This window comes from Saccostrea cucullata, unplaced genomic scaffold (genome assembly GCF_032062105.1).
Source record: "Saccostrea cucullata isolate Sc308-1 unplaced genomic scaffold, CSIRO_AGI_Scuc_v1 ctg559, whole genome shotgun sequence".
NCBI lineage: Eukaryota > Metazoa > Mollusca > Bivalvia > Ostreida > Ostreidae > Saccostrea > Saccostrea cuccullata.
Window position 1 is genome coordinate 73672 of NW_026922212.1, and position 13561 is coordinate 87232.

General features: G+C 33.5%; 1 protein-coding gene across 1 annotated transcript; it reads right to left on the reverse strand.

Moving 5' to 3' along the window:
* Positions 1-2377: 2377 nt before the first annotated feature.
* LOC134261399 (protein PFC0760c-like) lies at positions 2378-9424 on the reverse strand. Its single transcript, XM_062743840.1, has 6 exons — positions 9181-9424; positions 8729-8819; positions 4872-5599; positions 3988-4683; positions 3574-3669; positions 2378-2662 (listed from the first exon to the last, which is right to left on the reverse strand). Exons 1-6 carry the CDS (start codon positions 9230-9232, stop codon positions 2592-2594), a joined length of 1734 nt encoding a protein of 577 aa, XP_062599824.1. The 5' UTR covers positions 9233-9424; the 3' UTR covers positions 2378-2591.
* Positions 9425-13561: the final 4137 nt, after the last annotated feature.

Below are 13561 nucleotides of genomic sequence, written 5' to 3' on the forward strand. Positions count from 1 at the left end.
TCATATTTTTTGCATTAATAATATAGTTTCATGGTAGACATCCCTTTTTTACTTCCTCGGCAAACGGCATCATTTTTCTTTTGGTCAATGATTCAAACAGATGTGCGCTGACCCAAATATTACTAGTAGTCCCCGCTCCGTTTTGTTTATATTTTATGATAAAGTAAACGCAGTGGCTAATTTTATTTTTAGAGTTGATATTTCATGTAGTATTTATAGACTTACGACAACCCAAGACTAGACGTAAACTTACGACTGTTTTTTGACGTAACGTCAATCGTGCGATTTTTTGTGAATAACCAAAATCTTACGAAAAAATCTAACGACCGTCTTACGACTACGATTAGTCGTAAGATTTTTTGTGAATAGATGATCTTTTTTTTTTCTCTCGTCTAAAACATCTATTGGTCTGTGCCTTCTCCTCCCGATTAATGTCAAGGTGTAAAGCAGGAGATTCATCAAAGGTTTAATGGTACATTATTTGAAAATATGACAAACTTATTAAGAAGGCTGATGACTTCAAAATTCCAGACGTGTTAATTTGTATTTCTGCAGAGGTTATATACTGATTTTACTCTAACCTGAAACAATGTATTGCATAATTCTTGATATTTCATTTTTATACTTCACAGTAGTTCACACGTCGTATCTGAAACTTGTCATGTTTTGAGTAAGTTATTGTACGACAGTCCAAAGTTAATTCTATTTGACGTCAACTGCACGCGTAGGTTTCGGGAAATTGCCACTTCGCAAAACCAAACAAATCCTTTTTATACAGTAAATAATCTAGTATGCTTTTATTTTAGCGTCAAATATGAATAGACAACATTAAGACCCTATATATTAGAGGTATATATGAGTCTATCGTACATACTAATGTACCCACTATTATCATTACGTAATTAATTATTTGGTGTACAAAAATTTTAAATGATTTATGTCCATAAATAAAGACATTTGTTTGAAATTTTTGTGTTATTCTTTATCTCCTCAAATCGTTGTCTCTGAGTTTCGAGAAGACTAAGAATTAATTTCAGCTAGCATCAATTCAACTCTCCACAAGTAAATCGAGACATAAGTGTCATTTTTCTTAAAAAGTACATGCCTGTTAGCAAATATTCCATACCATCAACTGCATGATTATCAATTTTAATTTTGCTGAACTGTTCATCTTTTTATGCATGTTCACAAATTACATTTCAATTTTATTTATCTTGTCTTTGATAAAGAGGGCAAGGCTTTAAATTTCGCAATGATTCACATCAACTTAAAATGTACACCAAACAAATATTTTGATATCAAAAAAATAGTCCCAAGACCTTTATTTATTCATTTTGGCTTGAGAAAAAGGGACAGTAAAACTTCATTAGTGCTCTCAACACCTTTTAAGGACAGATGATACAAACAAAAAATGGATGCCTGGATTGGTATATATTTCATGGCCTAATTTCATTGCAAATGATGCAAATAATAAAGAACTATATGCGGTATTAACCAACATTTGCCCCCCAAAATCAAACTTTGATGGAGTAATATTTAATTAAGTCCTTAAACAGGGGAGTATATGCTGACTTCAAAGCACTGAATAATTTCATAAGTAATGACGTCATATGTACGTAATGACGTCACAAATATGACGTAAATTTCAGTTTTTTATGAATTTTGCAGAAAAATGTACATATTTCGTCGATATTTTAAATGAAAGTCACCGAGCGCATGTGTGTTCAGGATTAATATTTTGATATAATGTGTTGAATGATAATATCAATGAAATATGTCAATATTGTTCCTGAACACACATGCGCTCTATAAATTCTAAAGCTTAAATTGTTGAAATTTTGTCCATTTTGTCCTCTTTCTGAAAAAGGATATAAAATCGGACTAGTTTGTGACGTCATAAAAACAGAAATTGTGAATACACTGCTCTGGAACTATAATATTTTCTGTTAACTTATATTTCTCGTACAATTTATTGAATTCAGCACATTTCAGGAAGTTTTCAAAATTTGACTTTTGTGGGGGCAAACATATGCAATATACCGCATATAGTTCTTTCTAGAATATAAAGAAATTGTAAACCTTCTGTGATGCTCAAAAACCTGTCCTTCTGAAACCATCCTTAATATTAATCTATAAAAAATATTTTTCACTTCAAATTCCATTTTTGTGAAAATTTGAATAAAAAATTAAAAACTACGTGGTGAAAGTTATTCATTTTACTAATTTAAACATGACCCAGGTTATTATTTTCAAATTCTTTGATAAAAGTTTGTTTGTATCATCTGTCCTTAACATGCCAAAATTATATACAAAGGTAAAGAAAATTTTGTTATTAAGTATTTAAAAATTAAAAAAAATACATGAAAGAAAAGATAAAAAAAGATAAAAATTAATTTTATTCAAATATTTTATAACAAAACTATAAAAACAGAAGACGTAAAGCATTTGTCCAAATAGTAGCACCAATCACATCAAAAGACAGTCGAATACAAATACATTAAATAATACATAAAACATCTCCATAAATGGTCATCACTTTCTCCTGCAATATGGCACAATGAATGGAAGATTTGGGGTGGAAAATGTCTTGTTTACATCACCAAGGCAACACAAATGAGAAGAAGTGTCGTCCACGGCGCAATGAATGACCCGGAGCTGTCGTCTGGAAGTAAATGAAAGAAAGCTTAGTCAAACAGGCAATGCAGTTAATGGTGTTTTTTTATTCTATGAGTAATAATGTAAATTTTGTAATTACCTCCTCCAGGTAAATTCAATATTTTTAAAACGATACTTCACCCAATTTTCGTTCTTATCTTGTAATTTTCAATACAATTCCAATTATCAGAATACTGAAATTCGCCCCTCCCCCTTTTCCATTTTCATTATTCAAGCAGTATTTACAGACATTTTAAATCATACAAGTCAAAAATAGTAATTTACGCCAATTTCATTTTATCTCGCACATGCCTATCATTCTGCAAATATCAACCATTCATTTCCTAAAACATAATACTAAATTTCGCTCCCCCCTTTTGGCACTGCATCTTATAGTTTCAATATTTTTGCAAATATATCCATCTCTTGCATCGATATTCATACCCTTCTAAATCATGCATATTAAATTTGATCATGCGCAATCCATATGATATGCTATCAAAATGCACTTGAAGTGAAGCATTTACGTCATTCAGTAAACAAAAAAATATTTTTTGGTTCTTAAAATACCTCACCCTTTGTTAAGTCGTCTTAAATTTTATTGTAATCTGTCTTTAAAACAATGGACAGTGTTTCAATATATATGTAAATTGCACAATAATGTTATACAATAAATGTTATGAATTTGCATGATTTAATATCATTAGGAGAAAGCTTGTTTTCTCATTAAATCAAAAATGTATTATTTTCTTTACTTAAGACAATCTCATTAATAATTGTTGATGAATGCTCTGAGATACTTATGTTTAAATCATAAGAAATTTTCTTTATACTTAAGCCTTTTTAAAAACGTTTAAATGTAATATTAGGAGGGGCGTAAGTTTTTTGGGGGGTCATTGTTTAAAATTGATTACTCACCTCCTCCTAGTGAACTGTACTGATGGACCCCGCCCACTCCGGTACCAGACCTACGCCGGGAATTACCCTCCTTATTTGCTGTGCCCGTGGATGGATCTGAAATTGAAATAAAATTTCATAAATGAAATGTATTCTTGACCCATTTGTTGATTTCCAATCAAGCTACTTTATCGTTTGTAAAGATTCAATATGTGAATCTTCTCACTATAATTAAATTGCAAGTTTGTGCATAAAATCTGCAAGTCTAGTGTTTGCATACATCAAGGGAGAGTTTTTCATCAAGTTTTGTATTTACATATTTCTGCTAATGAGACATCTTTTTGCAACTAAATGGGCATTCTGTTGCTATTTTTAACTATGTCATTATGCAAAGACATTCCTTGTTAACCATAAGATTACTTTATAAAACGTCACCTGTAAGAACTGTTAGTTGGCTGTGTCCTTCTGAGCTATGTCCGTGTTCATGAGAATCATCTTGGTTTTCGCTGTGTTCATGTGAATCATCCTGGCTATCACCGTGTTCATGACTGTCGTTATTTTCATCACTGTTGTCGTTTTCACTATTATCATCATGTTCATTACTATCATCATTGTGTTCATGATTGTCGTATTCATCGCTGTCATTTTCATCGCTAACATCTGCATTGCTGTCTTGATTGTCGTTTTCATCACTGTCATCAACAATCCGGTGACTGTCTAGAATGTCAATTTCGTTGCTATCGTCATGTTCAACATTATGTTCTTCGGAATGTTCATGCGAGTCATCGCCGTTACTGTCAAGATCCTCACTATCATCATTTTCGTTTGAATCGTCGTTTTGACTGTTTAATTTGATAAGAGAGATTTCGTTTTCATCTGAATCATCAGTGGCTAGGATATTTTCATCCGAGGTATCAATTTCAATATCATCGAGTAAATCGCTATTGTTGTCTGTATCGAGTGAAACCTCAAGATCATCGTTTTCATTACTGTCGCCATCTTCTCCTGAATCATCGATATCTTCGGTGGCGCTGATGCTAGTGTTTTCTTCATTACTTTCATTGTCATGGTCCTTTGAGTTATCTTTATCCTTACTTACATCATTGCTATCATCAATATCGTCTACAGTGTCTAAAATAAATAGTCTCATATTAATATCACGTTCTAGGTAAGTGTAACATCTTAACTATCTTTGATGGATTTTTCAAACAAAGGTCATATAATGCAATAATTAAATTTTTGGCTAGGGGTACTTGACTTCTTTTGTTTTTCTCCTGTTTGATTTAGACAGAGCAATAATATAATCAATTTTTGCTTACCTTCACGACTGTCCTCTATCTCATTACTGTCAACATCCTCTAAATCGGTTTGGATATGTCCATCATCTGCCGAGAGGTGATCGTTCAGAAAGTCAACAATGTCGTCGAAAGTTTCCTCAACACTGTTGTTCTCCGAATTTTCAATCAAATCTTCTTCGCTTTGGGTGTTGTCTACTTCCCTGCTTAGTTTGTCATCATCTTCATGTGAATTATCCTCATGTTCGTCTATCTTATCCTCTATTTTGTCAGCGAGTTGTTGAATGATGGGATGAGCACTATTAATTTTAGAAATGACCATATCACGAACGTTTTCAATAACATCGTCAACACGGTCTGGAATTTCCCTGGAACTATCAATAACTTCATCAACGGTTTCTTTAACAATTTCCTTTATGTTATTTAGTACACCTGTTCTACCGGCTAAGTTTCCAAGAACTCTGTCTTGAGTTAGCGGTTGGTCGCTCACTAATTTCTGCATAAAAGTAGACTGTACAGGCTGTGGTAATAACATAACACCGTTTAACTGGTTTCGGACCTCGTCCACGCCGTTCTGGACTGACACAGTGACGGTGGTCTCACTGCTGTCTTCATCCTGAAAGGGCAGTACACTATTGCAGGTGCTCACATATTTTGTCCACCTGGACTTTACATGCTGAATTGCAGATCTATGCGGGATAGAGCAATCGCCTAGTTGGTCTGCAAGACACTCTATGTACTCGTTTAGAGCCCTGAAAGTGAGTTAAGAAATTTACATCAGAATATTCACTTCTTTACGTTATTTTTCTGGGAAGAAAACTCGGCATATAAGATAATTTTCGCATTGGAATTAAACTTTAAAAAAAGGAAAAATAAACCAAGGAAATTGATATCATCAAGGGATTTATAAAATCAACAAAGAAATTACCAATACATATGTATAATATATGCTCATATAGGAAATTTTGTTCGATGTCGAATTTCTAATTTAATTGTTAATGTTAAATTCCTATTACACCACGTGCTTAGATGTCCAATGTAAGCACAAGATATCTTTTCAGGGTGTATTTTGAGTAAAATCTCTATAACTTTGCAGTAAATTTTCCCTACTTTAATGCAATCTTCAAACATTCACACCGACGTTTTTATATGGTTTTTAGGAGGAAGTATTCCCTGTTGTTGCAGCTCAATGGTTTGAGAAAAACAAACGGACGAACAGAGAGTTTCTTGATTTATTTCTGTTCCTATTCCAAAAATATTAATAACCATCTCTCTCTCTCTCTCTCTCTCTCTCTCTCTCTCTCTATGTGTGTGTTTTATTTCTGTTTTATCTTGAGGTCGAGGTGAAAATTTACTAACAGACTAGTCAAGAAACTTTTTTTCTTTTATAGACAAATTCTTTCTGCGGGTTAGTGTTCAGTAAAACAACGACTCCAGAAATTGCTGGCCATTTCTTTCAATAAATAAATATCTTGTGTCAATTTCTCTTTACCCTTAAGGCAGTAAAAATGCAATACGACTTTCATCCTATCAGGCCAGTACATCGACATTAGACATTAAGGTGGTAGTGTTCCTCTACGACATGGGTAAACAACTCATTAACATCGCATTTCAATGACACCGACTCTACTTCACCAGTTACCATCAATTATGAAAAATGATGAATTCTATCTGTCATATTTAATGAAATTCTTGGTGTACCAATCCATTTAAAACAAAAAATTAAATACACATGTCTGTGAAAATTAGACCACAAAACATACTGCAGACAATCAGTTAATTACATGTAAGTATAGTACTGATTTTTTTTTAATTTCAAATAAATCTAAGAATAGTTATACTTTTTGTTTTTCTCCGACAGAAGGACATTTCATTTCAACAGAAGGACAACACCAGAGTTTTGTCACGATTTTTTTGGAAACACAGTTTACTTTGATTTATATAAATATCAAAATTGACTCTTGACTGACCACAAAAAGAAGGCAGATGGTCAGGACAAACCGAAAAGTAACCACTAATTTGTCTACAAGGTGTCCTGACTCAAAAAATCTAATTCATTCAATGCAAAACGACCTTTCAAATATCCGGTAGGTATTGTTGAAAAGCAAAAAAAAAAAAAATGCAGGGCTAAAATAAATTTTGTTTCAATTTCCTTGTAACATATTAATATAATTACCAAAAACACAATAAAAACAAAAATATAGAGGTGGATTTCATTGGGTATGAGAGGAGGGCACAAGAATTTTGTTACCAGTTACGAGTGCAAGTTACCCCCCCCCCCACCTTTTCCCCTTTTTTGGGCAATATAAGTGCAATCCGTATAAAGTACAAAAGTTTTAAATTTTATTTGTAATACGCTTCATCTTTAACGGATAATTTTAAATTCCTGAACGATTCCTATCACTAAACACTGGTTCTACAATGTAGTGATTTTGATTTTCAAATGCTCAGAATAAAAATCGGGAGGGGATCCTCAGCTTAAAACGCTTTGCAAAATTTTAGAATCGTCCATTCAACTGTTATGTAAACCCATTGAAATTTTAACTATACACCCTTACGTGTGTTGTTTTTTTTTTTTAAAAATCATTTCCCCCTAAGAATCCACTATCAATACTCTAAATAGAATATATCTTCATAAATTTCAAAACGTAGAAAAAATAAAATAGGTCATAAATGTCACCCTCCTATCGTTGTGGTATTCAAACAAAAAAATTGCGGCATTTACATACGCTGTCAAATTTGCAGTGTAACAGGAACTATCTCTAGGAACCGAGTTAGATGGTGGATTGAGTCATACGTAGAGTTTGTCTCCTGTCTTTATATTAATTTATAAAGGGGTCTTTTTTATTTATCTGCGTACATTTTTCTCTATTTTCAACAATATTGGATTGCATCACCCTGTACACATCAGTTTTTATATTTTCAATTTAACAAAACAGTAAATTAAAGTTGATTTAAAATGTTTGTTTCGGGATTGTAACTTTTTTGTAATCAGTGAAGCAGAACGTCAAAATTCTGAATTAAATATTCATAATACACATGTACTGTTTAAATTCATTACAACATATTAAATATTTATCAAACATATTTATTTTAAAAAAACCAATATATTGGTACAAGTTATTGAACACCATAAAGACCATTCATTTGTATTCTTTTTGTATTGTTAAACGTCCATTACTCTCTCAACTAATTATCATCATTAAAATTTAAAGACCTTTTCTTAAAATACAAATATAACCATTCCTTTGATTTATCTGTTGAAACTAAATGTTAATTAGGTAACATTGAAAGACATTTATCTTTGCGTAAGGAAATATTTTTATATTCTGAAGGTCCCAGCATTTGAAATCATTCGAAGTAAGTACAGTGTATTTTTAAATGTTGAAAGTTTTGGCATTTTTAGCTATACATTACTCATTTGTACCAAAAAGTAGACAAAGTTAAAACAAATAAAAATCAACGGATGATACTTAATAACATAAGATTCCATTCATTGACAATACATGTAGCTAGTTCAAAACTGAACGATGTACACTCTTGCATGAAGAATGTATAGAATATTGAAGAGTTGAGTATGTAATAAGTGAATTTACATCTCTTTGTCTTATACCAATGACATACAAAATTAAACATTTTATGTTCAAAACGATTAAATTGTTGTTGTTTTTTAATGCTGAACATCAAAACAAGTTGATTCTAATTACTTATAGTTCCCCGACCGTGTGCATGATTTGCCCGAACACGATTTACATATTACATTCATTACAACATATCACGATTCGCTTGTCTTTGCGGTGGGTGTTCATACACGCGCTCAAGACACAGCATTGCCTTTTATGATGACAAGCAATAAAGAGGTGGACAATAATATTCCTCACCTGCAAGCAAATCTTGGCGCTGGAACCCTGTTGATGACGTCATTGACTTCATCGTATTTTTCCTGACAGTCTTCTACATCGCATGCATTACCTTAAAAAAAAAGATTTCTTTATTGAAAATTATAAATGGAGAAAAGAATTTACAGATAATTGTTATGTTACACATGTACTGAAAAGATCTCTCATATAAAAAAAGCTTTAAGATCACCCCCCCCCCCTTTTTTTCCCTACTTTACAAGAAATGTACAAGACATGTGTGCAGTTACATGTGCAAGTACGATGCAAAAATGAAAACTTCATAAAGGAATCGCAACGTAAATTCCACCGGTCAATATACATTAACTACCGAAAATTCTTATAATTCCCGATTTTTGTAAAAATATTTCAATACTTCCGACTTTTTAAGCTGACATTGTACGACTACGGAAAACGCGTCAAAGTGATGTACTTACCAAAATTAACAGCTGAAGAACAGAGATAAATTACAAGTAATAAAATCCCCATCTTTCTCAATTGTGATTTTTTTTTGTAATTTTCCTAATGCACACAAATCAAAATTCAATAATCCTATTTTTTATGGAGATCAGCACATTTGCTGACCGACACGCACCGCCAGTTGTAATGTTCTTGAGTGTGTGACGACCAAAGACAAAGTCCCATTCATATACATCCCGTTCCCAGGTGTCGAATAATTATAGAATATGACAACATACAATTGTCATTTCTTTTAACAACTCTGTCCCGTTATTCGAGAAACACACGCAAAGATTGGGGCCGCGGGATATGTTTTCACGACACGTCTTTGTGCAACTTAACATAAATTTTACCACAGATCCGAACAATATTTTACAAATTATTTTACCCTTGCCTCGTCATACTGTAAAGCTCGAAGCGTGATGCTGGGGACGTCAACCTCATTAAATAAACACATTTCTTCGTGACGTCATCAAGTCGCTGACTTTGATACAACCTACACGCACCTTAAATTTAGCCTAACAATACACGCCAGTGTCAAGGGTTACGATGAAATCGTTTTTATTTTCTACATATACAAATTTCTATTATTAAATACGTTTAAAAATGGCCAATACTCCTCTCTTTTGTACAAAATTTAAAAATCAACTAGATGAAAATTGCGGGGAATTGAATTTTTCTATCTTTAGTAATGTACCTTAACTTATAATTTCTACTAACAGCTAAATACAGGCTTACTGCAGGAAAAAATACACTGTTCAAAAAACCTCAGTTGGTTTACAAGTAGAAGTAGTAATTCGCCATTTTTTAAAACATAGAAAATTGTCAAGATCATTGATTGATATTTTCTCTTTACAAGTTTTCCACTTCATTTTAATTTGTTTGCTGTTAAACATCCCTCTCAAGATTTTCTCCCTCATATGCAGATGCCACCACTTGCAGGTGAAGGGCTGAAAATTTTAGTGAGGGACCTCAGTTTATATGGTCTAATCGTAAAGACCGGTCTGCACGTCCCGCAGAGGATTCCAACTCACAACGTAAGGATAAGCTTCTCACTCCAAGGTTCTAGAGCAGATGTTCTTACCGCTACATCAAGCGGTGCGCGAACTTCATTTTAATACCTGTTCATTTATTACCAGTTGTACTATGTAAATTGTACTTTGGTTTCATTTCTATCAAGTAACGAATATGCGCATTATGTCCTCTTCTTTTAATAGAAAATTTAAAATGTCCACCTTTCCCACTCTAACTTCATTCATTTGAAAAAATACCATTTTCGTTAATAGATATTTTCACCCCGTGGGGATCCGGGTTAGAATAGGTCTTCAGTACCCCCTTGCTTGTCGTAAAAGGCGACTAAATGGGGTGGTCCTTCGGATGAGACCGTATAAACCGAGGCCCCGTGTCACAGCAGGTGTGGCACGATAAAGATCCTCCCTGCTGAAAGGCCGTAAGTGCCGAGCATAGGCCTAAATTTGCAGCCCTTCACCGGCAATGGTGACGTCTATATATCAGTGAAATATTCTGGAGAGGGACGTTAAACAGTATACAATCAATCAATAGACATTTTCTCTTAAGCATATTAATTACACAGTGTATACATGTATATACAAATTGTACTTCGGTTCGTCGTCAGGATGATCTCAATGGCGAACATGCCACTCAAAGAAGACTTACTATAAAGGTATTTCGATATATAAGTATATTCACAACTTATAGTGTTATAAATTATTAGTACTTTCACTTGTTCATACAATATAAAAAATATTATATGGTTTTGTATTCTCAAATTCTGTTTCCACTTTTACATAGTGAAAAATATAATTTAAGAAATATTCTTTGAATCTTAACATGACAGGTATATTAGCAAACAAGACATGTTAAAAATGTGGGTTCTTTACGTTGCTGTGAGGTCAAAAGTTATATTTCAGCTTTCAAAAGGGTGAAAAAAGATTGATTGATTGATTGTATACTGTTTAACGTCCCTCTCGAGAATTTTTCACTCATATGGAGACGTCACCACTTGCCGGTGGGGAGCTGCAAATTTTGCCCTATACTCGGCACTTAGGGCCATTGAGCAGGAAGGTATCTTTTTTGTGCCGGCACCTACTGTTACACGGGACCTCGGTTTATACGGTCTCATCCGAGGGACCGGTCTCCACGTCCAACAGTGGGATTAGAACCCGTGACGTAAGGATCAACTCCTTACTTTGCGACTCTAGAGCAGACGCTCTAACCACTGCGCCACGCGGGAGACTTGGGGAAAAAAGAAGAAACCAGAAGTCTCTGTTGAGAATGAAGCTCTACTGTTTTTACTTACAGCAAAGGAAGAGAAAAGTAGCAGTTGGGAATTGAAACTTTTCAACAGTAATAAATAGAATAATGATCCTTTATTAAGTCTCTTTATGTTCTTAGTGTAGTCTGCTTGCATGCCACATGATACTAGTATTATAATCAGACTAAAACTGTATTTTGGGTAGCATTTTGATAGTATTTTACATATATTTCTATCTTTAGTAACCATGGCAATAATGTTCATCGAAATCAAAAAATGATAAATAGAATTGTGTATCTTAGTGTAGACTACTTCTGCAAAAAAATTATATTGAAATCAGAACAAAACTGTAGGAGGAGTAGTATTTTCAAAGTATTTAACAGATAGTTCTATGTTTAGTAACCATGGCAATATCGTTCATAAAAATCGAAAACCAATATATCGAATTAACTTAGTGTAGTCTATTTGTGTGCCAGGTTGTACTGAAATCAGACCTAAACTGTAGGAGAAGTGGCATTTTGAAACAATTTCACAGATAGCTCTATTTTTACTAACCACGGCAACACCTTCATCGAAATCAAAAACTAATTTACAGCATTGTGTAACTTTGTGTAGTCTACTTGTGTGCAAAGTTATATTGAAATCAGACCAAAACTGTACGAGGAGTAGCATTTTGAAAAATTGTTTACAGACAGACAGACGAACAGACAGACGGACGGACGCTGGACGCATTACTATCGCATAAACTCTTCTGGTCTCTGACCAGTAGAGCTAAAAATACAAAGAAAGAGGGAGATCAACTTAATCCCTACCCCGACGACATAGACTTTTCGATTGAATATTTTACGTTGTTTTCAACTTTTTTTTTCATTTATAGCCTTAATATAGAGAAAAGCGGTGGAAAAACGGTTGAATTAACCCTGCATTTTTAAGTTTTTACACCTCAATTTTATTTTGACTTATTCATTGAAACAATATTAATTTTAGGTACAAAATTCTATAGGTTTCTTTTACTGAAGTATGCGTAATATGTCAATTATAATAGAATCGACAATAAATTAAATGAAACAAAACATTTCAGTTAAAAAGTTGATTGGTAAAGAGGCGTTTTAGCAATGAGTAGACACATGATCTATGGTTTGTTTAACCTCGTGTTAATCTCTGTAGTTTCTGATTTTAAGTCACGAGCTTGATCCCTGTTAGCCTTCAAGGCATCAAAAACACAGCATTGAAACTACAAACAATACTAGTACTTAACAATATACAAACAATATGATATTCCTGAGTTTATCACAAATCTTCTTTTTGTACAAATGGATTGAAATTTTCATGTACATGGACTCGTCTGGTGTTCCAAATATGTTTTAATCATAAATGAAAGAAAAAGTGATCAACCTCTCATACCCCAAGTTTCCCTCAATCTTGACAATTAAACACAAACTGAATAGCAGGGTGCACTTATAAGACACAGTATGATTAAAAGGGGGCATTACTTGCAAAAAACAAATCATCGCATCAAAACTTCTTGCATTACAAATGTATAAGGACATTCAAATCTCAATCTCAGATTTAATTGGGCTGGTGTTCCTATATTAATAACGGAATCAAAATTTCTAGGTAATATAAAAATCTACATATTGTATATATTAATTAAAATACTTACGATTCAGAATATTCAGTGCAGGGGATTTTATATCTTTTAAATATACTATATTTCACATAAAATGTTACCAAAGCTAATTCCAGTGGATTTCCTGATTAACTACATTAAAAGTATCTAATAGCAAAAACAACAGTCACAAGCACTAGCCCGTGCTGGGAAACCCTGTCCTATCTGCAGCATGCCCTTTGCTGGTCGACACTTCACGGTAAGTGCAATGTACACAGCAGCTGACAACTCACCATATCCAGACTTCCCTTTCCTTTCCTGGTACTTACTATGTGCTGGTGTGCATCTGGTCACTAGCACTAGCCTGTGCTGGGACAGGAGTTACATTTCCATCACTCACATCTAAGACATTAAAGTGCCTTACCTTCACTGCAGGATTCTTGGTTTCCTGGTACCTGCTAAGTGCTCATGGGTT

Coding starts and splice junctions, on each gene's coding strand:
- LOC134261399 (XM_062743840.1), bottom strand. CDS start 9,232: ATGGGGATTTTATTACTTGTAATTTATCTCTGTTCTTCAGCTGTTAAT. Junction 5,600..8,728: donor GCGCCAAGATTTGCTTGCAG/GTGAGGAATATT, acceptor ACTCACTTTCAG/GGCTCTAAACGAGTACATAG. Junction 4,684..4,871: donor GATAGAGGACAGTCGTGAAG/GTAAGCAAAAAT, acceptor TATTTATTTTAG/ACACTGTAGACGATATTGAT.